This window comes from Bos indicus, chromosome 2, assembly GCF_029378745.1.
Source record: "Bos indicus isolate NIAB-ARS_2022 breed Sahiwal x Tharparkar chromosome 2, NIAB-ARS_B.indTharparkar_mat_pri_1.0, whole genome shotgun sequence".
Lineage (NCBI taxonomy): Eukaryota > Metazoa > Chordata > Mammalia > Artiodactyla > Bovidae > Bos > Bos indicus.
Window position 1 is genome coordinate 17803596 of NC_091761.1, and position 22152 is coordinate 17825747.

General features: G+C 38.0%; 1 protein-coding gene across 4 annotated transcripts in view; it reads left to right on the forward strand.

Moving 5' to 3' along the window:
* The window catches only part of CCDC141 (coiled-coil domain containing 141), a 225856-nt gene that overhangs the window by 41507 nt on the left and 162197 nt on the right, over positions 1-22152 (forward strand). For 3 of the 4 annotated variants that reach the window (XM_070802931.1, XM_019970003.2, XM_019970011.2), the window contains exons 3-4: positions 18068-18259; positions 21883-21991. In XM_070802931.1, the coding sequence (XP_070659032.1) occupies positions 18068-18259; positions 21883-21991 (301 nt within the window). Of the gene's footprint in view, positions 1-18067; positions 18260-21882; positions 21992-22152 lie in introns of those variants that run through there. The other variant, XM_019970017.2, reaches the window with a different exon arrangement.

A 22152-nucleotide genomic window follows, 5' to 3' on the forward strand; every position in this document is an offset into this window, starting at 1 on the left:
TTTCTATATTCAATTTTAAGAAGCAATATATTTGTACTGTCCGCCTCATCTGTATATGTGATAAAATTATTTTCATACATTAAAAAAAATAGCCATTTCACCGTAGTGAACTAGTGTAAAATTTAAGGACAAAATGATTAATTGAGAATTTTTCTGGAGGAGCAGTTCTTTCTAAAATGTTCTAAAAACAATTCTTTCTAACATACTTGTTCTTTGGAAGTAGCTCCCTGTTATTTGGACTCAGACTTAAATATCTTATTCATATATTTTGGACTTTTAATAGTTCTGAAATTATTCAGTTCAGTTCAGTTCAGTCACTCAGTCATGTCCGACTCTTTGCGACCCCATGAATCGCAGCACGCCAGGCCTCCCTGTCCATCACCAACTCCTGGAGTTCACCCAGACCCACGTCCATCGAGCCAGTGATGCCATCCAGCCATCTCATCCTCTGTCGTCCCCTTCTCCTCCTGCCCCCGATCCCTCCCAGCATCAGTCTTTTCCAATGAGTCAACTCTTCGCATGAGGTGGCCAAAGTACTGGAGTTTCAGCTTTAGCATCATTCCTTCCAAAGAAATCCCAGGGCTGATCTCCTTCAGAATGGACTGGTTGGATCTCCTTGCAGTCCAAAGGACTCTCAAGAGTCTTCTCCAACACCACAGTTCAAAAGCATCAATTCTTCGGCACTCAGCCTTCTTCACAGTCCAACTCTGACATCCATACATGACCATAGGAAAAACCATAGCCTTGACTAGATGGACGTTTGTTGGCAAAGTAATGTCTCTGCTTTTGAATATGCTATCTAGGTTGGTCATAACTTTCCTTCCAAGGAGTAAGCGTCTTGAAATTCTTAGTGAAGGCTATAGTGATTGGCATTCATGTAGGCACTTCTAATTGGAAATCATTTTCTATTAAAAGTTTGAAGTCATTTTGTTTATTCCTGCAAGGACCTCAATATGTTCTCCATCCAATGTTTTTATAAGTATGCAAAAATTATACTAGTAATGTAACTAAAATAATAGCTCACATTTATTGAATACTTGCTTTCTAGTCATTCATATAGCCTTCAGCCAACAGGAACTACAAATCCCAGAATGCAACATTCCCTTCTTAAACATGGATTTCAGACTCATTTCAGACATTTATTGAATGCTTACTATATACCAGGCACTGTACTAAGAGCTTTCATGGATTACTTTGTTCAATCTTCATAACACCTTATAAGGTAGGTGGTATTATTGTTCCCATTTTACAATAGGCCCAGACTTAATGAGAAAAATTAGCTTATAAATGTTCAGAGCTGCTAAAGTGGATCTAAAATGTGGACTGCAGCTTCTGTGTCTTAATTCACTAGGTTATACTGCATACCTTGCATCACAAATGAAACATTATTATTGTGTACTGTGGCCAGTACATTACCACCAGTGTAATAACACTTCAATTTTATGAATTTTTGTTGATGAGAAAAATATCATCTTTGAGCCTGAAAGGCAGGATAGTACCTCAAAATTTTCTTCATGAGCAAACCTTGTTTCCTCCTGTGAGAAGTAAATTTTTAAATTTCATCAAGAAATGTTAAAATAGACAGTTGAAATAATTATTCTAGAAGCAAGCAGTGAGCAAAAAAATCTTCATGTCATTTTCCAGATTGACTAAATGCATCAATCAGATTATCGGAGTAATTGCTCAACTTTCACTTATGTTTACTGGCAGCATATACTTCATAGCTACTGTGACTCCACAAGAATAATATCAAATACTCTTTATGTTTGTGAAACATATCAGTTTGATGTGTTGTTGATGCTTCCTAGGAGCTTCACGCCATCCATTACCCTGTCCTTAACCTTCAGCCTTCCTGCATCAAGCTCTGGGATGACTTCATCTCTGGACTCTGTTAACCCTACCCCATCTGCCTCTATTCTTGAGGTTTCCTAATTTCCAGGTGTTTTGTTATCCAGCACATCTCTCCCCTTTTTAAACATACTACCCCAATCTTTTTGGTTCAATCCTACGGTTTTCTTCCCACCTGAAGCTTTCCCCACTTTTTACCTTCCCCAAGAGGTACCACCACAAGACTGAGTGGGCAGAAGTGGTCTCTTGCTGGTTGGAAGGTACGGATCACACAGCTTGTCAGCAGGGAGCATCTCTGGGGCAGTTTGCTGTCACTGCAACTACGCATTTGACAGCTAGGTGCCTCCCCCAAGGCCCCGCTCATCATCCTGCGTCCTTTGTCACATTGTTTCTCAAATCGTGCTTCTCAGATCCCTAGGACTTCAGAGGTACATTCTCAGAGATCCATGTGAACCTAAATTATTACAGGTTTTTAATGGGATGACTTAAGATATTTAAGTTGCTAAATTTCAGAGATTACACTTGTATTTTTCATGTAGTGTCTCTGAAGGAGTAGTTTGACCTTTTTATTTTTTTTAGTGGTTTTTCAAACTGGGAGTCCACAAACTTGTTGTTTTGAGTTCTGAGTTCTCAAATTGAGAAACACAGCTCTTCTATACTGGAAATGGGCCTGGCTACACATTCCTCATAATCCACTGTGTGCTTCCTATGAGTCTTGTACTCTGCTGTATACTGGGAGTTTAAAAAGTCCTGGTCCTCAGGGGTTAGTGGGAAGTCGGACATATAGAAAGACAGTCATTGTATATTGTAATGGTGCTAGTCAGTTGGTACAAACTTTTTAGAGAACAACTTTAGCAATTGAAAAGTGGGATAACCTTTAACCCAATTATTCCACTCTTAGGAATTTATTTTTTGGGAATAAGAAAGAGCCACAAGATTTATATGAAAGGATCAAGAAGTCAAATGAAATGAAGATTGTTGGAATTGACTCAGCCTGATATTTTTTACAATAATTAAAAATGGAGGCAAGGTTTAATACTTAACAATAGGAGGATACTTAAATTATGGCACCCCACTAATGGGTATTAGACAACCACTAAACACAATAATACTTTGCTGCAATACTTTGGCCACCTGACGGAAAGAGCCAACTCATTAGAAAAGACCCTGATGCTGGGTAAAATTGAAGGCAGGGGGAGAAGGGGAAGACAGAGGATGAGATGGTGGATGGCATCACCAACTCAATGGACATGAGTTTGAGCAAACTCGAGGAGACGGTGAAGGACAGGGAAGCCTGGCATGCTGCAGTCCATGGGGTCACAGAGTTGGACACAACTGAGCAACTGAACAACAAAAACAACAAAACATAATAATAGAAAATATTGAAAGAACTCATAATGTTAAGCAGAAAAACAACACATAACTTTCTACATCAGAGGTGAGCAAACATTTTTTGGTAATAGGTCACATTGGTTAATATTTTAGACTTTGTGGGTCATATGAATTTGAGAGTTGAAACTATTAAAACTCTGCTATTTTAATGTGAAAATAACCACAGACAGTGCATAAAAATTGGGCATGGTTGTTTATCAATAAAAATTTATTTATGGACATTGAAATTTGAATTTTGTATAGTTTTCATGTGTCAGGAAATATCAATAGTAGTTTTAAATTTTAAATTTTTAATAGTAGCTTTAAATTTTTTTAAATAGTAGTTTTAAATAGTAGTATTTAAATTTTAAATATAATTTAAATATAAAGCCTCTTCTTAGCTTGCAGACCATGTGAAAACAGATGGTAGGCTGGATTTGGACTGTGGGCCATAGTTTTCTGATCTCTGATCTCTACTATATGATTTTAAGTGTGTGTGTATGTGTGTGTGTGTGTAGGTAAAACCATAAGAATATTAATGGTGGTTACCTCTGGGTAGTGGGATTATAGGTTATTTTTTAAGTGATTTTAAAAATATTTTTACTCATTTTTAATATGAAATGACATTTTTGATAATAAGAAAAGTAAACAAAAAATTCACTATAATAATTGCTATAATAGTGGAAAGCACTTTAAAGGGGTAACTACCTCAGATTCATGGAGGCTGAGGGTGAGGAAAGGGTTGCTTAAAGAGTCAAAACTGAACAGTGTGTTGAAGGATGATGAAGAATTTATCAAGCATGGTGAGTCACAGGAGAGAGAGAGAAGAGGGGACGGCAACAAGGAAAAGTGTTCTGGGCTGAGACTGGGAGGTTGGGCTGAGACTGGGAGGTTAGGCTGTGAGAAAGTTAGGGAACCACAAGAATGTAATAAGGCTGGAGAGCAGTGTGAGGGAGTGAGCAGAGAGAAGATCAGAAAGAGATCTGTGCTTACACTTTGCATTTTTATCTTAAAATCATTTGAAAGCCATTGAAAGATTGATAAGTTGCTAAAGGAAGTGGTCATATTTCTGATTTAGAAAGACCTACATGGCATCAGGGCAGAGAATGGATTGGGTAAGGGTGAGCTGGGAGGCAGGAAGACAAGTTGAGAGGCTGTTGTAGGAATCCATGTGAGAAGTGAGAGACTAAACCAGGGTAAGGCAGTGGGTGGGGGAGTGGAAACAGAGGAAGGAGAAAGTTTGAATGAAATATAGGATGTTGACTAATTAGATCTTGGAATTGAAGGAGATATGGAGGAGAGAGGAGTAAAAGTTGTCATCCATGTTTCTGCCCCTGAAAGCCAGGTGAGTGGGAGATTTGGTGGAGAAGATGGCATGATCAGTTTTAGATGTCTTGAATATGAGAGAGTTTTGGGGTGTTTGGGTGCAATTTTTCAATACAGTTTAAAAATCAGGAGAAACAAATTACATAGACAGTGATTGTAGTAATAAGAACTTACGCACTCACTTGGAAAGAAGTGTTAAATAATAACTTTCTTTTTCTCTTCCCCTCCTTCCCTCGTGGCTTATGTAGAAACACAGTCTAATCAGTACTAGTGGCTCACTGTGATAGTCCATTCAGACTTTGGGGTCACTTGCCCTTGAGACCACATTAAAATTTTGTGAAGAAGTTGAGTATAGTTTGAAAAAAGTCACACAAATGACTTTATTATAAGCGCCCTTGTCCTACCCGTGACACCTACTTGTTGAGTGAGAAGAAATGAGCAAAGACTGTGGTTTCCTGGAGCATTGTGGCTCTACAACCTAGGAAGCTACCTGGATGTAATTGGAAGCTGATCCCCTGTGTGGAGGGCAGGGAGAAACAAAGAGATGGACCGCTCCAGATGGCAGGTGGTAGGTTTACCAACCAAGGGAACTTATTTAGGAGGCTTGTCCTGGGCAGCCACACCTCTGTCTGCCAAATCTTAAAAGTTCGTATAGATTCTTTCACTGCGTTCAGTCATGTGTTCCATCCAGATAGTCTCAACACCACATCACTATCTCAAAGCTGTGTCTGTGGGGGCAACTTCTGGAAGCCAGGAATGTAAACCTACTAAACATAGAGGAGGGAGTGAGGAGCCTCTAATTGCCTGGATCCAGCTTACAGGTCAACCACCAGGTCATGTCCTTTCAATGACCTCCCCTAATAGACACCCGAGAGTGAAAGTTAGAGTGTTAGTCACTCAGCCATGTCCAGCTCTTTGCAACCCCATGGACTGTAGCCCACCAGGCTCCTCTGTCCATGGAATTCTCCAGGCAAGAATACTGGAGTGGGTTGCCATTCCCTCCTCCAGGGGATCTTCTCAACCCAGGGATTGAACCTGGGTCTCCTGCATTGCAGGCAGATTCTTTACTGTCTAAGCCAGCAGGGAAGCCCAACAGACACCTAGACATTTAAAAATTAGGCAGAGAAAGTGAGCCTGTAAAAGAATGCCAAAGCACAGAAGGAAAATCAAAGTGTACTTGTAGTTGATGGAAGAAAAAAAAATTTAAGGAGCACATAGCAGTATTAATCACAAACAAGTGATTGAATGAGGATTATTTAGCATTGACAAATGTGAGGTCATCGTGGATCTATACAAGAATATTTCACTGGCATGGTGGGAATAGAAGCTATTCAGAAGTGAATTCAGAAGTAAATGAGGATTAAGAAAAAGCTCAAGCATCAAAGAAAGGAAAACAATACAATCCAAACTAGATGCTTCTCTCCTCAATTTTCAGATATATTACCACAGTTTGTATCATTTGATTAAGAGGTGCTTGAAGAATTGGTGGAGAACGTGGATGAGTAAATATGCTCTTGAATAACATCAGGTTCCATTAGGTATTATCTGCTCTGAACCCTAGGAGTTGTTGAAAATATGATTGTATTGTGTTTGAACAAGTGATGATTTTAGCTGTAATGGAGGATAAAGAGCCCCTTCCTATTCAAGTTAAATAACTTGCTATAGATTCCTGTTGACTGAGGATGTTTTAAGTGCTGTGGGGATAATATATAAACATTTAAACTGTAAAACACTATACCAATTTTATTATTTGTACTGCAGTATTTTTACTGCACTAAAAAAATAAGACATGCAAAAATGAGATTTCTTCCCCTTTAAGTATGTTTTTCGACACTAATTTATCTTTTGACCTTACGGTTTTTGATAGTCTTCAACCTGGAAGAGCAGCTTCTCTTCAATTAGGTAAGAAGCCCATCTATAGCCAACAGCAACATTGTGCATAACCACCCAGTCGTGTCTGACCCTTTGCTATATGCAATTCGCTTTAGTCCGCCAGACTTCTCAATCCATGGGATTTCCCAGGCAAGAATACAGGAGTGGGCCGCCATTTCCTTCTCCAGGGGATCTTTCTGACCTAGGGATCGAACCTGTGTCTCCTATGTCTCCCACAGTTGAGAGAGGCCATTTGAAAAGATGGTGTTCACTTCAGGTGTTCAAAGTTATATCCTTCAAGGTTACCTGGGTTTAATTTCCATGATACATTAATCCTATGAACGTTTTAAAAGAACTCTGCAAGTGTATATAAGGAGAGAGAGATCTAGATGTGCAGGGTGTTGTCAAGGGTTTTCTTGACAACTATGGGAAATCTGGGATCTGTGGCACTCTAGGAAATGAGGAGGCCAAATTTGGGACCATCTAAGAAAAGTTTTTTTCCAAAAACTATGGAAGGTTTCGCTCCTAAACTAAAGGAGCCCTGTTGGTCTAGAATGGGTCTGTGTTGCAGTTTCGTTAGACACTTGCTAAGGCTGATGTCAAATTGGAATAAGTGGCCTCTAAACTCTCTAACAGCCTGTGAAATAAAGTGAAATGATTTTCAAGAGAAAGTAATGGAACCTCTTAGACCTCTCACACATTCTATCACAAACATTTGTGTAAGGCATTTGGCGTTTCTCCATAAGATTATTATTTGGGAGGACAATTCTTCACTGAACTCCTTCCCCATAAATCACACAAACACATGATGACCATTAGAAATGCCTTAACATGACTGGTACTGGAGCTGTAAACATGAGTGAGATAGATCTCTTGTATCTGTTTCACAGATTTGAAATCATCATCATTAACATCCATGGGTAGTATGACCTCTAGCCCTCTCCAGTAGAACTTTACTTGCCTTTGTGTTTCAGGCTACCAAACTGATAGATCCTATTCCTTGAGGGAAGAAAGAGGTAGTCTTCTTGAGGACTCAGCATTAAAATAGAACAGTAAGAACTGAGTGGATTTCCTAACACTTTTACCAACATTGGGGAAGAAGTATCACAGAGATCCAAGTACTATGCATCAAACACCTGTAGGGTGGAATTTTGCTTTGTGTACAGATCAGCCTCCATTCCAGGAATCTGCCAGAAATAAACCCCAACTGGTTATTATCTTTGATTTTTAGATTGGTATAGAAATGTCTCTATTCTATGAATCCTGCCTAGTTCACTCTGTTGAAATCCCCGTCTCCTCCATTATTTCCGATGGTGTTTGATAGGGGAACATTAACTGTACCTGGCCTTGATCCCAGAACCCCGAGACTGATCTGAATTCCAAGAGAATTTGGAGCAGATAGTTTTCTGCCAATCTTCAAGACAGATGTCAACTGGCTTGCTTGGAAAAATCCCAAGTGTAATTTTTACCAAATTAAACCCAGAAAGTTCTGCAAGAATGTTCCAGCCTTGGGATTACAGTGAATCAAACATTTTGCAGTTCATACTGGAGGTCATGGGAAAATCCCAAGGAAATATAGAAAACCAGAACTGTAGTCCTTCAAGTTGCCTGTCCCCAAAACTCCTGTATTATTTGTTTACAAAGTGTCACGTCAGTGGGAAAAGAACAGTATTATGAGAAACCTATATGTATTTGATAAGGCTAAATATACTTCCAAAGACAACCCCATTTGATAGAGAAGTAGCCAACTTTCAGATTCATTTTACCACCTTCTTGTCAAACTTGAGAAATATCACTGAAAGTCTAAGTGTTCACTTGCTTTGCTCTGCTGCTAAGTCACTTCAGTCGTATCCAACTCTGTGTGATCCCATAGACGGCAGTCCTCCAGGCCCTGCCGTCCCTGGGATTCTCCAGGCAAGAACACTGGAGTGGGTTGCCATTTCCTCCTCCAATGCAGGAAAGTGAAAAGTGAAAGTGAAGTCGCTCAGTCATATCCGACTCTTAGCGACCGCATGGACTGCAGCCTACCAGGCTCCTCCGTCCATAGGATTTTCCAGGCGAGAGTACTAGAGTGGGTTGCCATTGCCTTCTCCTAGAATGAGTTTATTGCTCATTATTTCTTATTCCCTTCTGCATCTCTGTCATGAGATTGTCAAGTTTTTCTGCTTTGAGTTCTTTGTCATATGATTCAGTCTTTGTCATATGATTGCAGTATCTTAGAATTTAAAACTTCTAATTTAAGTCTTGAGCCATCATAAGTAGAAATTGAGGCCAAGTTATTCCATTTTAATGATAAAATATATAAAATGGAAAAACATGGACAATATAAAGTTAGCCAGCCCTTGTCACATAAAGTGGAAACTAAGAAAGTACCTTGTCACCCTGCTTATTTAACTTATATGCAGAGCACATCATGAGAAATGCTGGGCTGGAAGAAGCGCAAGCTGGAATCAAGATTGCAGGAGAAATATCAATAACCTCAGATATGCAGGTGATACTACCCTTATGGCAGAAAGTGAAGAGGAACTGAAAAGCCTCTTGATGAAGGTGAAAGAGGAGAGTGAAAAGTTGGCTTAAAACTCAACATTCAAAACTATGTTGAATAGTAATGGTGAAAGTGGGCACCCTTGTCTTGTTCCTGACTTTAGAGGAAATGCTTTCAATTTTTCACCATTGAGGATAATGTTTGCTGTGGGTTTGTCATATATAGCTTTTATTATGTTGAGGTATGTTCCTTCTATTCCTGCTTTCTGGAGAGTTTTTATCATAAATGGATGTTGAATTTTGTAAAAGGCTTTCTCTGCATCTATTGAGATAATCATATGGTTTTTGTTTTTCAATTTGTTAATGTGGTGTATTACATTGATTGATTTGCGGATATTGAAGAATCTTTGCATCCCTGGGATAAAGCCCACTTGGTCATGGTGTATGATCTTTTTAATGTGTTGTTGGATTCTGATTGCTAGAATTTTGTTTAGGATTTTTGCATCTATGTTCATCAGTGATATTGGCCTGTAGTTTTCTTTTTTTGTGGGATCTTTGTCAGGTTTTGGTATTAGGGTGATGGTGGCCTCATAGAATGAGTTTGGAAGTTTACCTTCCTCTGCAATTTTCTGGAAGAGTTTGAGCAGTATAGGTGTTAGCTCTTCTCTAAATTTTTGGTAGAATTCAGCTGTGAAGCCGTCTGGACCTGGGCTTTTGTTTGCTGGAAGATTTTTGATTACAGTTTCAATTTCCGTGCTTGTGATGGGTCTGTTAAGGTTTTCTATTTCTTCCTGGTCGAGTTTTGGAAAGTTGTACTTTTCTAAGAATTTGTCCATTTCTTCCTCGTTGTCCATTTTATTGGCATATAATTGTTGATAATAGTCTCTTATGATCCTTTGTATTTCTGTGTTGTCTGTTGTGATCTCTCCATTTTCATTTCTAATTTTATTGATTTGATTTTTCTCCCTTTGTTTCTTGATGAGTCTGGCTAATGGTTTGTCAATTTTATTTATCCTTTCAAAGAACCAGCTTTTGGCTTTGTTGATTTTTGCTATGGTCTCTTTTGTTTCTTTTGCATTACTATTCAACATAGTTTTGGAAGTTTTGGCCACAGCAATCAGAGCAGAAAAAAGAAATAAAAGGAATCCAAATTGGAAAAGAAGAAGTAAAACTCTCACTATTTGCAGATGACATGATCCTCTACATAGAAAACCCTAAAGACTCCACCAGAAAATTACTAGAACTAATCAATGATTATAGGAAAGTTGCAGGATATAAAATCAACACACAGAAATCCCTTGCATTCCTATACACTAATAATGAGAAAACAGAAAGAGAAATTAAGGAAACAATTCCATTCACCATTGCAACGAAAAGAATAAAATACTTAGGAATATATCTACCTAAAGAAACTAAAGACCTATATATAGAAAACTATAAAACACTGGTGAAAGAAATCAAAGAGGACACTAATAGATGGAGAAATATACCATGTTCATGGATTGGAAGAATCAATATAGTGAAAATGAGTATACTACCCAAAGCAATTTATAGATTCAATGCAATCCCTATCAAGCTACCAACAGTATTCTTCACAGAGCTAGAACAAATAATTTCACAATTTGTATGGAAATACAAAAAACCTCGAATAGCCAAAGCGATCTTGAGAAAGAAGAATGGAACTGGAGGAATCAACCTGCCTGACTTCAGGCTCTACTACAAAGCCACAGTTATCAAGACAGTATGGTACTGGCACAAAGACAGAAATATAGATCAATGGAACAAAATAGAAAGCCCAGAGATAAATCCACGCACATATGGACACCTTATCTTTGACAAAGGAGGCAAGAATATACAATGGATTAAAGACAATCTCTTTAACAAGTGGTGCTGGGAAATCTGGTCAACCACTTGTAAAAGAATGAAACTAGAACACTTTCTAACACCATATACAAAAATAAACTCAAAATGGATTAAAGATCTCAACGTAAGACCAGAAACTATAAAACTCCTAGAGGAGAACATAGGCAAAACACTCTCTGACATACATCACAGCAGGATCCTCTATGACCCACCTCCCAGAATATTGGAAATAAAAGCAAAAATAAACAAATGGGACTTAATTAAACTTAAAAGCTTCTGCACATCAAAGGAAACTATTAGCAAGGTGAAAAGACAGCCTTCAGAATGGGAGAAAATAATAGCAAATGAAGCAACCGACAGACAACTAATCTCAAAAATATACAAGCAACTCCTACAGCTCAACTCCAGAAAAATAAATGACCCAATCAAAAAATGGGCCAAAGATCTAAATAGACATTTCTCCAAAGAAGACATACAGATGGCTAACAAACACATGAAAAGATGCTCAACATCACTCATTATCAGAGAAATGCAAATCAAAACCACTATGAGGTACCATTTCACACCAGTCAGAATGGCTGCGATCCAAAAGTCTACAAATAATAAATGGTGGAGAGGGTGTGGAGAAAAGGGAACCCTCTTACACTGTTGGTGGGAATGCAAACTAGTACAGCCACTATGGAGAACAGTGTGGAGATTCCTTAAAAAACTGGAAATAGAACTGCCTTATGATCCAGCAATCCCACTGCTGGGCATACACACTGAGGAAACCAGAAGGGAAAGAGACACGTGTACCCCAATGTTCATCGCAGCACTGTTTATAATAGCCAGGACATGGAAGCAACCTAGATGTCCATCAGCAGATGAATGGATAAGAAAGCAGTGGTACATATACACAATGGAGTATTACTCAGCCATTAAAAAGAATACATTTGAATCAGTTCTAATGAGGTGGATGAAACTGGAGCCTATTATACAGAGTGAAGTAAGCCAGAAGGAAAAACATAAATACAGTATACTAACGCATATATATGGAATTTAGAAAGATGGTAACGAAAAAAAAAAACCCAGACTCCTTGTCATCTCCTTTCACTACCTTGCAAACTGTTATACTTGCAATGATTTCTTTTTTTTTTTAATTAAAAAAAAAAAAAATTTGAAAAAAAAAAAAAAAACTCAACATTCAGAAAACGAAGATCATGGCATCCGGTCCCATCACTTCATGGGAAATAGATGGGGAAACAGTAGAAATAGTGTCAGACTTTATTTTTAGGGGCTCCAAAATCACTGCAGATGGTGATTGCAGCCATGAAATTAAAAGACGCTTATTCCTTGGGAGAAAAGTTATGACCAACCTAGATAGCATATTCAAAAGCAGAGACATTACTTTGCCAACAAAGATCTGTCTAATCAAGGCTATGGTTTTTCCAGTGGTCATGTATGGATGTGAGAGTTGGACTGTGAAGAAAGCTGAGCACCGAAGAATTGATGCCTTTGAACTGTGGTGTTGGAGAAGACTCTTGAGAGTCCCTTGGACTGCAAGGAGATCCAACCAGTCCATTCTGAAGGAGATCAGCCCTGGGATTTCTTTGGAAGGAATGATGCTAAAGCTGAAACTCCAGTACTTTGGCCACGTCATGCGAAGAGTTGACTCATTGGAAAAGACTCTAATGCTGGGAGAGATTGGAGGCAGGAGGAGAAGGGGATGACAGAGGATGAGATGGCTGGATGGCATCACTGACTCGATGGACGTGAGTCTGAGTGAACTCCGGGAGTTGGTGATGGACAGGGAGGCCTGGCGTGCTGCAATTCATGGGGTCGCGAAGAGTCTGACACAACTGAGCGACTGAACTGAAGAAAGTACACACATTTGATCTAACTGTCCTGGCAATTTAGACAATCATATGTGTGGTTAGCCTAAATACCAAAGAGAGTGGAGTGGGCAAGTGTTCAATGGATGTCTCTGAATAGTTAGTTCATTGACATGTTCAACCCACTCTACCTGAGGGAAGTTTTGAATTAAGTATGAAATTGTCTGGCTCTTTGTTTCATTATGAATTTTATTGTCTTTCTTTATTAAGTATGAGAGAACCTTGAATGTCTAATGCATAACAAATAATTTTACATTTGTGAATCTACCTGGCTATGCTAGGGTAACAAGCAACCCCAATGTTTATTTGCAGCATTATTTACAATAGTCAAGAATTGAAATCAGCCTAAGTGTCCATTAACAGATGACTGGATAAAGAAGATGTGGTGTATATTTACAATGGAATATTACTCACCCATAAAAGAGAATGAAATGTAGCCATTTGCAACAACATGCCCCTTTCTCTCTTTGTCCTGGGACCCCTGTAATGCAAATGTTTATACTCTCAATTTGTCCCAGAGATTTCTTAAACTATCATGGTTGTTCTGATTTCCACTATTTTGTCTTTCAGCTTGTGTATGTGTTCTTCTGCATCACCTAATCTGTAGTTTATTCCCTCCAGTATATTATTTCAGTTATTGTATTCTTTAGCTCTTTTTTATATCAGTTTTATATTGATAGGTTCTTTTTTATATTTTTTTAACTTTGTTGAAATTCTTACTGTGTTCCTCCATTCCTTTTCTGAGTTTGGTGTGTGACTTTATGACTATTGCTTTGGACTATTTGGGCTTCTCTGGTGGCTCAGACATTAAAGGATCTGCCTGTCAATGCAGGAGACACAGGAGACATGGGTTCTATCCCTGAATTGGGAAGATCCCTTGGAAAATGAAACGGCAACCCCCTCCAGTATTCTTGCCTGGAGAATTCCATGGATTGAGGAGTCTGGCAGGTTATAATCCCTGGGCTCGCAAGGAGTCAGACATGACTGAGCAACTAACAGTTCCACTTTGTACTTTTTATCAGGCAATTATTAGGCTGGTGCAAAAGTAATTGCAGTTTTACATTGTTGAACTTTGCCCTTTGATACTGGAATACATTCTTAAATGTGGTTATGTTATACATCATTTTAAATGCTCATTTCTCACTTTTTTATTTGCTAGAGACTTTTTACTTGTTGTTTATTTTAGACTATATAAATGATATTAGACAAAAGGCAAATTTGAGTGATTTTTTATTCAAGTTCAAAATGGGTTGTAAAGCAGCAGAAATAACTCGCAACATCAACAACGCATTTGATGCAGGAACTGCTAACGAACATACAGTGCAGTGGTGATTTAAGAAGTTTTGCAAAGGAGACAATAGCCTTGAAGATGAGAAGTGCAGTGGGTGGCCATCAGAAAGTGACAGTGATGAATTAAGAGCAATCATTGAAGCTGATCCTCTTACAACTACACAAGAAGTTGCTGAAGAACTCAGCGTTGACCATTTTGTGCTAATTCATCATTTGAAGCAAATTGGAAAGTTGAAAAAGCTCAGTAAGTAATTGCCTCATGAGCTGATCGAAAATCAAAAAATTTGTTGTTTTGAAGTGTTGTCTTTTCTTATTCTACACAACAATGAACCATTTTTTGATCGGATTCTGATGTGCATTGAAAAGTGGATTTTATATGACAACCTGCAATGTCCAGCTCTGCTTGGACTGAGAAGAAGCTCCAAAGCACTTCCTAAAACCAAGCTTACACCAAAAAAAGATCTGATGTTCAGTTTGGTGGTCTACTGACAGTCTGATTCACTACAGCTTTCTGAATCCTGCAAAACCTGTTACATCTGAGAAATATGCCCAGCAAATCAATGAGATGCATTGAGAAATGCAATGCCTGCAGCTAGTGTTGGTCAACAGAATGGGCCCAATTCTTCTCCACAACAATGTCTGACTGCGCATCACACAACCAAAGCTTCAAAAGTTGAACGAATTGGGCTACAAAGTTGTGCCTCATCCGCCATATTCACCTGACCTCTTGTTAACCAGCTACCACTTCTTCAAGCATCTCAACAACTTTTTGCAGGGAAAATGTTTCCACAACCAACAGGAGGCAGAAAGTGCTTTCTAAGAGTTCATCAAATCCTGAAGCACAGATTTTTATGCTACAGGAGTAAACAAATTTATTTCTCATTGGCAACAATGTGTTGATTGTAATGGTTCCTATTTTGATTAGTAAAGATGTGTTTGAGGCTAGTTAAAATGATTTAAAATTCATGGTCCGAAACCACGATTACTTGTGTATCAACCTAATACTTATCTCCATTTCATTAGGGTTTTTTCATTAGGATAAAACCCTGGGTTTTATCTTGTTCTTTCATTTGGAACAAATTCCTCATTTCAGTTTGGTTTTCTGTGTTTGTTTCTATGGGTTAGACAAAGCAGTTACTTCTCCCAATCTTGAAGGTATGATCTTGAGTAGGAGCATCAGTTCAGTTCAGTCACTCAGTCATGTCCAACTCTTTGCGACCCCATGGACTGCAGCATGCCAGGCCTCCCTGTCCTTCACCAACTCCTGGAACTTGCTCAAACCCATGTCCATCAAGTCGGTGATGTCATCCAATCATCTCATCTTCTGTCGTCCCCTTCTCCTCCCATCTTCAATCTTTCCCAACATCAGGGTCTTTTCCAATGAGTTAGTTCTTCTCATCAGGTGGCCAAAGTACTAGAGTTTCAGCTTCAGCATCAGTCCTTCCAATGCATATTCAGGACTAATTTCCTTTAGGATTAACTTGTTTGATCTCCTTGCAGTCCAAGGAACTCTCAAGAAGTCTTATCCAACACCACAGTTTTCAAAAGCATCAGTTCTTTGGCACTCAGCTTTCTTTATGGTCCAACTCTCACATCCATACGTAACTACTGGAAAAACCATAGCTTTGAATAGATGGATTTTTGTCGGCAAAGTAATGTCTCTGCTTTTTAATATGCTGTCTAGGTTGGGCATAACTTTACTTCATCTCCTATGTATTAATAGAATGTATGTACTGGACAACTTGGGCAGGCTGGCTAGAGCAACAGGCACTTTTCAAACTTTTGCCTCTGCACTGAGACTCCAGTGAGTAAGTTAGTGTACAAGCCTCTTAAGAGTCTCATCTCTACATAAGCCCTGCTGGTTTTCAAAGTCAGTTAAGGGAGCCTTATCTACAGTGCTGGTACCAAAGGCTGAGGTGCCCCACATGGGGCTCGAACCCCTTGCTCCTTAGGACCTTCGAATTTGTGATATCCCTTCCCACTTGTGGGTCCCTGCTCTGGTGGTATGTATACTGATACATTACATCCTTGCCACTTCTCTCCATCTTGATGTAGTTTTCAAAATTTTCCTTAATTTTGGAAGAGTCGTTTATACTAGTCTTCAGATGTTTCTCAGAGTGAGTTGTTCTATATGTAGTTGTAGTGCTGGTTTGTCTGTGGGAGGACATGAGCTCAGGATCTTCCCACTCTGCCATCTTGTCCCACCTGTCAGATGTTTTTATATTTCATTTGGATTTTCAATGACTCAACCTTTAAAAAAATCGATTCTTATATTTATCTCTCATTTGTTAATTTTTGATTTTATATTTAATAAGTTAATCCCCTTTAATTTTGTCTCAATTTAGGAGTCTTTTTCTATAATTTAGACTTGAATGTTTAATGTATTTTTTCTTTCTTTCAAAAACAAAGTTGTCTAATGCTATGAATTTCATCTAAGCATAAAATATCTGTGTATCTTAAGTTTTAAACATAGTAGCCTCATTGTTATTTTTTTCTTCTAAATAGCCTGTATTTATAGCTTTTTCTTTATTTGATCTTTTATTGCATTTTGGTCTGACTGGGTATAGGTGGCGCCAGTGGTAAAGAACCCACCTGCTAGTGCAGGAGAGTTAAAAAACGTGGATCCAATCCCTGGATCAAGAATACCCCCTGGAGAAGGGCATGGCCACCCACTCTGGTATTTTGCCCGGAGAATCCCAGAGACAGAGGAGCCTGGCGGGCTACAGTTCATAGAGTGTCAAAGAGTTGGGCATGACTGAGGCGACTTAGCACACAGGAACATACCTACCTTAAATATTTTAATGTCATAAATATAAACATCATGAGTGCCTTATTTCCCCTGTGAATTGTGTAATTTATCAATGTAAAGTATTGTTTTTTAATCACAGTGATATTTTGTTTTGATTTCTAATTTGTCTGAGATTAACATTGCTAATTCTCCTTTATTTTTGTCTCTGCTAATATATCTCATCTCTTTAAGATTTTATATCTTTTTAGTTGAGGAATGACTCCAGCAAATATAAATTAGTTGAATTGTTTCCCCTTAATCTGATACTGTTTGCCTTTTAATTGAAAAAATTAACTCATTCATGTTATGAGTGTTAACTAATATTTAATTATTTTCCTATCGTTTTGTTTTGTGTGTCCTAATAAATGTATTCTTATTTACTTCGTTTTCTTTGTTGTATTATGCATCATCACATGTTTAGTTTCCTTTTCTGTTGACATTTTAGGATTTATTCATGTTATTGTTAATGTATTATATTTTAAAATTGTGCCTTGATTTTGGTGCCAATATCAAGAATAGAGTAGGATCTGTGGGATCCTCCTCCTGTCCCCAAATGAGACAATTATGAAAGCACATGTTGCCCTTCATCTTCCACATTTTGTTCAAGCAATATGCAGTATTGGTTACAGATATTCTAATTTTTACATTATGACTATTCACTTTCAAGAACTTACTCTTAACATTTACATTAAGCTTCACAAGCTTGTTAGCAGTAACAACTATTTAGAATAAAAAGTTTTACTGGGTTCATTTCTCACAATTTCTTTTCATGATTACTCCTTTCTAGAAGTGTTTCAGTTAGTTCTCTTTTTGTGAAATGTGAAGTTGGCATAGTATTCTGTACCCCTGTGTATGTAATCATGCATTTTTTTTTATAAATCTCTATGGTGTTTCAACAACATCCAAATGTGGATGCCTTTAGCCTGGCCATGCTCCCCATTTTACCACAGTCACAACTGCTCTCTCCTGTATGCTCTACTACTTGCCTGCACAACAATTTGTGTTTATAAATACTCTTCTGCTGCTGCTAAGTTGCTTCAGTCGTGTCCGACTCTGTGCGACCCCATAGATGGCAGCCCACCAGGCTCCCCCGTCCCTGGGATTCTCCAGGCAAGAACACTGGAGTGGGTTGCCATTTCCTTCTCCAATGCATGAAAGTGAAAAGTGAAAGTGAAGTCGCTCAGTCGTGTCCGGCTCAGTGACCCCATGGACTGCAGCCCACCAGGCTCCTCCATCCATGGGATTTTCCAGGCCTTCCTAAATTACATATAATTTTAAAAATCTAAGTGTTTAAAATATGATCCCAAATTCTTACAGGGAGTGACACTCTGCCCTTTTTTTTTCCTGGACTTAGGCTTTGGAAGATCGAGTATGGGAACTCCTGCAAGAAGCAGACAAGACTGCTGAAGAAAACAAGGATCAGAGTCAGGTCTATGATGCCATGGCCAAAACGCTGGGCGAAGCATGGGCATCCCTGGTCTCCATGCTTGAGAGAAGGAGGGAACTTCTCAGACTGACCTCTGAATTTTTTGAAAATGCCTTGGAGGTTTGTTAAAAAAAGTTTCCCTTCTCCACTTCAGAGTAATCCTTTCTTTCTGAATAGACATTGCGATCAGATTTTTTTTTTTAAACAGCAGAATAACCAAGTTATATACATTTAAATTTTGATTGTCAAAATAAAAATTTTAATACTTTGAATGTATACCTTCAAACAAAAGAAAAGTGCAATTAATTAAATTGGGAAATATTAAGTAAAAATGGGAATTTTTACCCATAAGCCATTTTGATATATTTCTCTCTTTAGATAATAATAATACAATTACTAAATCAAACAATTACCTCTGATTACAGGATTACTAGGAATGCTGGTCTAACATGTTCTTGTTAACTAACAGTTGGAGGACTCAGTTTCTTCTGCTTCTTATGATAAGGCAACTGCAGAGTAGTCCATAGAATGTTTGACTTGTCAGCATAGCATATGATAGAGTACTTTCTAAGGCATGTAGTTGAATTTCCGTAGTTTGAGCTCGTTAAAATATATGGAAGGAAAAAGTCCTGGACCTAAGAAGGTCATGATTTTTCTTGAATTCTGGAGTTTTTTTTGAAGAACCCAATTTCAAAATGTGAGACTCAAAGAACAGTTTCAAAGCAGGTGTAATATTTAGTGTAAGGTAGTTATTGGAAATGTCACTTTAACTTCTCTGTCAAGTGGCAGGACATTCATTTTGATGTGAGAGCACTGCTTCATTATGATAAAGCACTAGCTTTGAAAAATATGGTATTTCCAAACTGAAAATTCAGGACTTAAATCCAAAATAATGAAAGAAAGAAGATTAGTATTAGAACATTAAAATTGAGGTAGACAGTCTCATGTATCATGAACTCGTTTAAAAGTTAAAAGGAGGAGCAGAAACCTCACTGTAACTTTCAAGGTTTGTTTTTCACAGTTTGAACAATGAAGTCCAACTCACAGATTATTTTGGGGAAAAGTCCCACAGATAATTTTCTTTCCTGAAAAGAAATAAACCAGGTGAAATACACCTACAAGGGTCAAATTATAGATACATCTGATTCATTTTGTCTTAGTAGGTGAGGTATAAGTATTAAGTGCCCTTGAAATTCAGGTTGCCTGAGCACAGGAAGTTATCTTTTTTCAAACATGAAGCCCAATATTTGTTTCTCACTGTGTAGGCGCATTAATACTAGCTGATTTTCTATATGATGAGAAATGACTTCCAGATATTGCATGAGATAAAAGGAATTATACTTCCTAAGTCAAACCATGATTCAGCCCAGTACTCTGATTCCTAGTGAAAAGATGAAGTTTCTTATATTACCCTCCTTCCAATTTTGTGAACCACTTCATACTTAGCTGATGGAAAACTCCTACATGATTTTCCCTGCCCCTTGTGTAAGCAAAACTAAGAATAGGGTCTTTAAAAAGTGTAAAAGTGTCCCCCTGTTGCCACTTCCATCCTATACTGACTGTAAAAAGAAGAAAAGTAGGGAAAAGAAAATATCCCTGAGACAAAGGTTAATATTAGAACTTTGGGGAAGCTTTTTCTGAGTAAGGCATTATTTGTTTATTGGGTTGTCTTTTTAAAAAAGATGCCAAACAAAAAGTTGAAATATAGATATAAGTTACACAGTGACTCCAAAATTTCTTGTAATGATCTACAGGGAAAACCAAATCACCTCCCAGGGTTTTGTTTTTCCTTTGAAATTTCTCTTCAAAGAATATCCTTATAGTCAACTGTTAGAATGATTTAGAGATGTAAATGATGTATAGATAGGATCCCCTTAGTGAACTATGTGCATGCAGAATTTCTTTAGAAATACAAAATGACCTGTTATTGCATGGCTGATGGTTAGTACAAGATGACTTCAGGCTCACAAGCTTAACCATCATATAGGTTATTCTCTCCTGAAACACTGTTCTTCAGTTTAGGAGCACTGTCCCCAGTTGACACTGGCTGGTGTCTATCTGCTGGTTCTAACAGGATGGTGGAAGCCTTCTCTGTATTTCAGAAGGGGGTGTGCTTAGCAATTGCTCTCTCATCTTTCCATGCCATTTATAACTGGATTTTATATTGCTGTAATAATCAAACACGGTAGATCCTTAAATTGTCACATAAAAATATTAGATATCACTAAATCCAAAGACGAGAGTTTGGATAAAACTTGAAAAAGATGACAGGCACTGTGACAGGCTTTTGTGTCTTTCTCACTGATACTTCTCTTTTATGAGTTTACTCTATACATCATGCAAAGGCGAATGTGTTGATTTGAATGCTCTCCTAAATGGTAATAGTTTCCTTTGAACTTTCATGCTGAGATGAAAGAGTTATTTGTCTACTCTGTGGATATACTGTGGGCTTCCCAGGCGATGCAGTGGTACAAGAATCCACCTGCCAATGCAGGAGACATAAGAGACATGGGTTCCATTCCTGGGTCAGGAAGATCCCCTGGAGGAGGAAATGACAATCCACTCCAGTATTCTTGCCTGGAAAATCCCATGGACAGAGGAGCCTCATGGGCTATAGTCCATGGGGTCCCAAAGAGTCAGACACAACAGAGCTACTGAGCGTGAACGCACACACAAATACACATACACACATACACTGTACTAGCATTACTGAGTATGTTTTGCTCTTTTCTAAAATTTGCTTCTAAGATTACTCCCCTGAGAATCTTGACATCACTTTGAGCATCTCCCTTTCATACTTCCTCTATGGAGAAATACAAAAAGAGGCTGGTCATGTTCCTTACCATTTAGGGTGTCAAATAGCCGTTTCCTTTTTTTTTTTCTTGAAGTAGAGGAGACATTTTCCATTTTTCTTTTTCACTGCATCTAATTTCATTTTTATTTGTATAAAGGTACATAAAATTATTGATAAAAATGCAAACAAAATTACAAATTATAGATTTAAAAGCTAAAAGCTTACCATTCCTCATCTGTCTCTAATCCTATTCCTTCTCATAAATATAACCCTTTGGTATGTATCTACTTGGACCACATATATTTTAATACAAATATATGTATCTTTCTTTGTATAAGAAATGGGATTAGATGTTACTTCTCAGCCCTAAAATCAAGTGTAGAGATGGGATTAGACTATGTTCTGAGACTTACATTTTTTAATTCTACATCTAATTATCGAGGAAAAAATCAGCTATGTATTTCAACCTCTTTAAGTGGATTTTTAAGTTAAATTTACTAATAACTATGTAGGTTACTGGCTACACAAACTTTTGTAGATGTCTGTTAACAAACATTTTAGTTGTTCTTTGAGAAACTGCTTTAGAATGTTGACAGCAGCTGTATTTGTTACACGGGACACAATAATTTTACTTGAAAATTTCAATAGACATTAGAACAGTAACCAAATGGGTTTATTTTAGCATATATTAGTATTTCCAGGTATGAAAGAAATGCAATTCAGACAGAGGAAAGTTCTTATCTCGGCACTTTGCAAATTGACTACATGGGCACACAGACCTCATACAAACATGGGAGCCAGCACGTGCTCACACAAACACACACATCATCCCAGAAACACATACACAATCGGCTAGGCCAATAATTCATGGAAAACATTTACACATAACTAAATGTGGCACTTCGGTTTTTATCTTTTCAAATGTGTTTCCCTTGTATTTCTGTTGTAGTTTGCCATTAAAATAGACCAAGCAGAAGATTTCCTCCAGAACACTCAGGAGTTTGAGAGTGCCGAGTCCTTGAAATCACTCCTTCAACTTCATGAACTTCATACCAAAGGCAAGAACTACCTGTCTTCTTCACATATGCTTTTTTTCCCTTAGTATTTACTTATTTATTTTGGGTGCGCCGAGTCTGAATTGCGGCCTGCGGGATCTTTGATCTTTGCTGCAGCATGCAGGATCTTTACTTGTGGCGTGTGAACTCAGCTGTGACGTGTG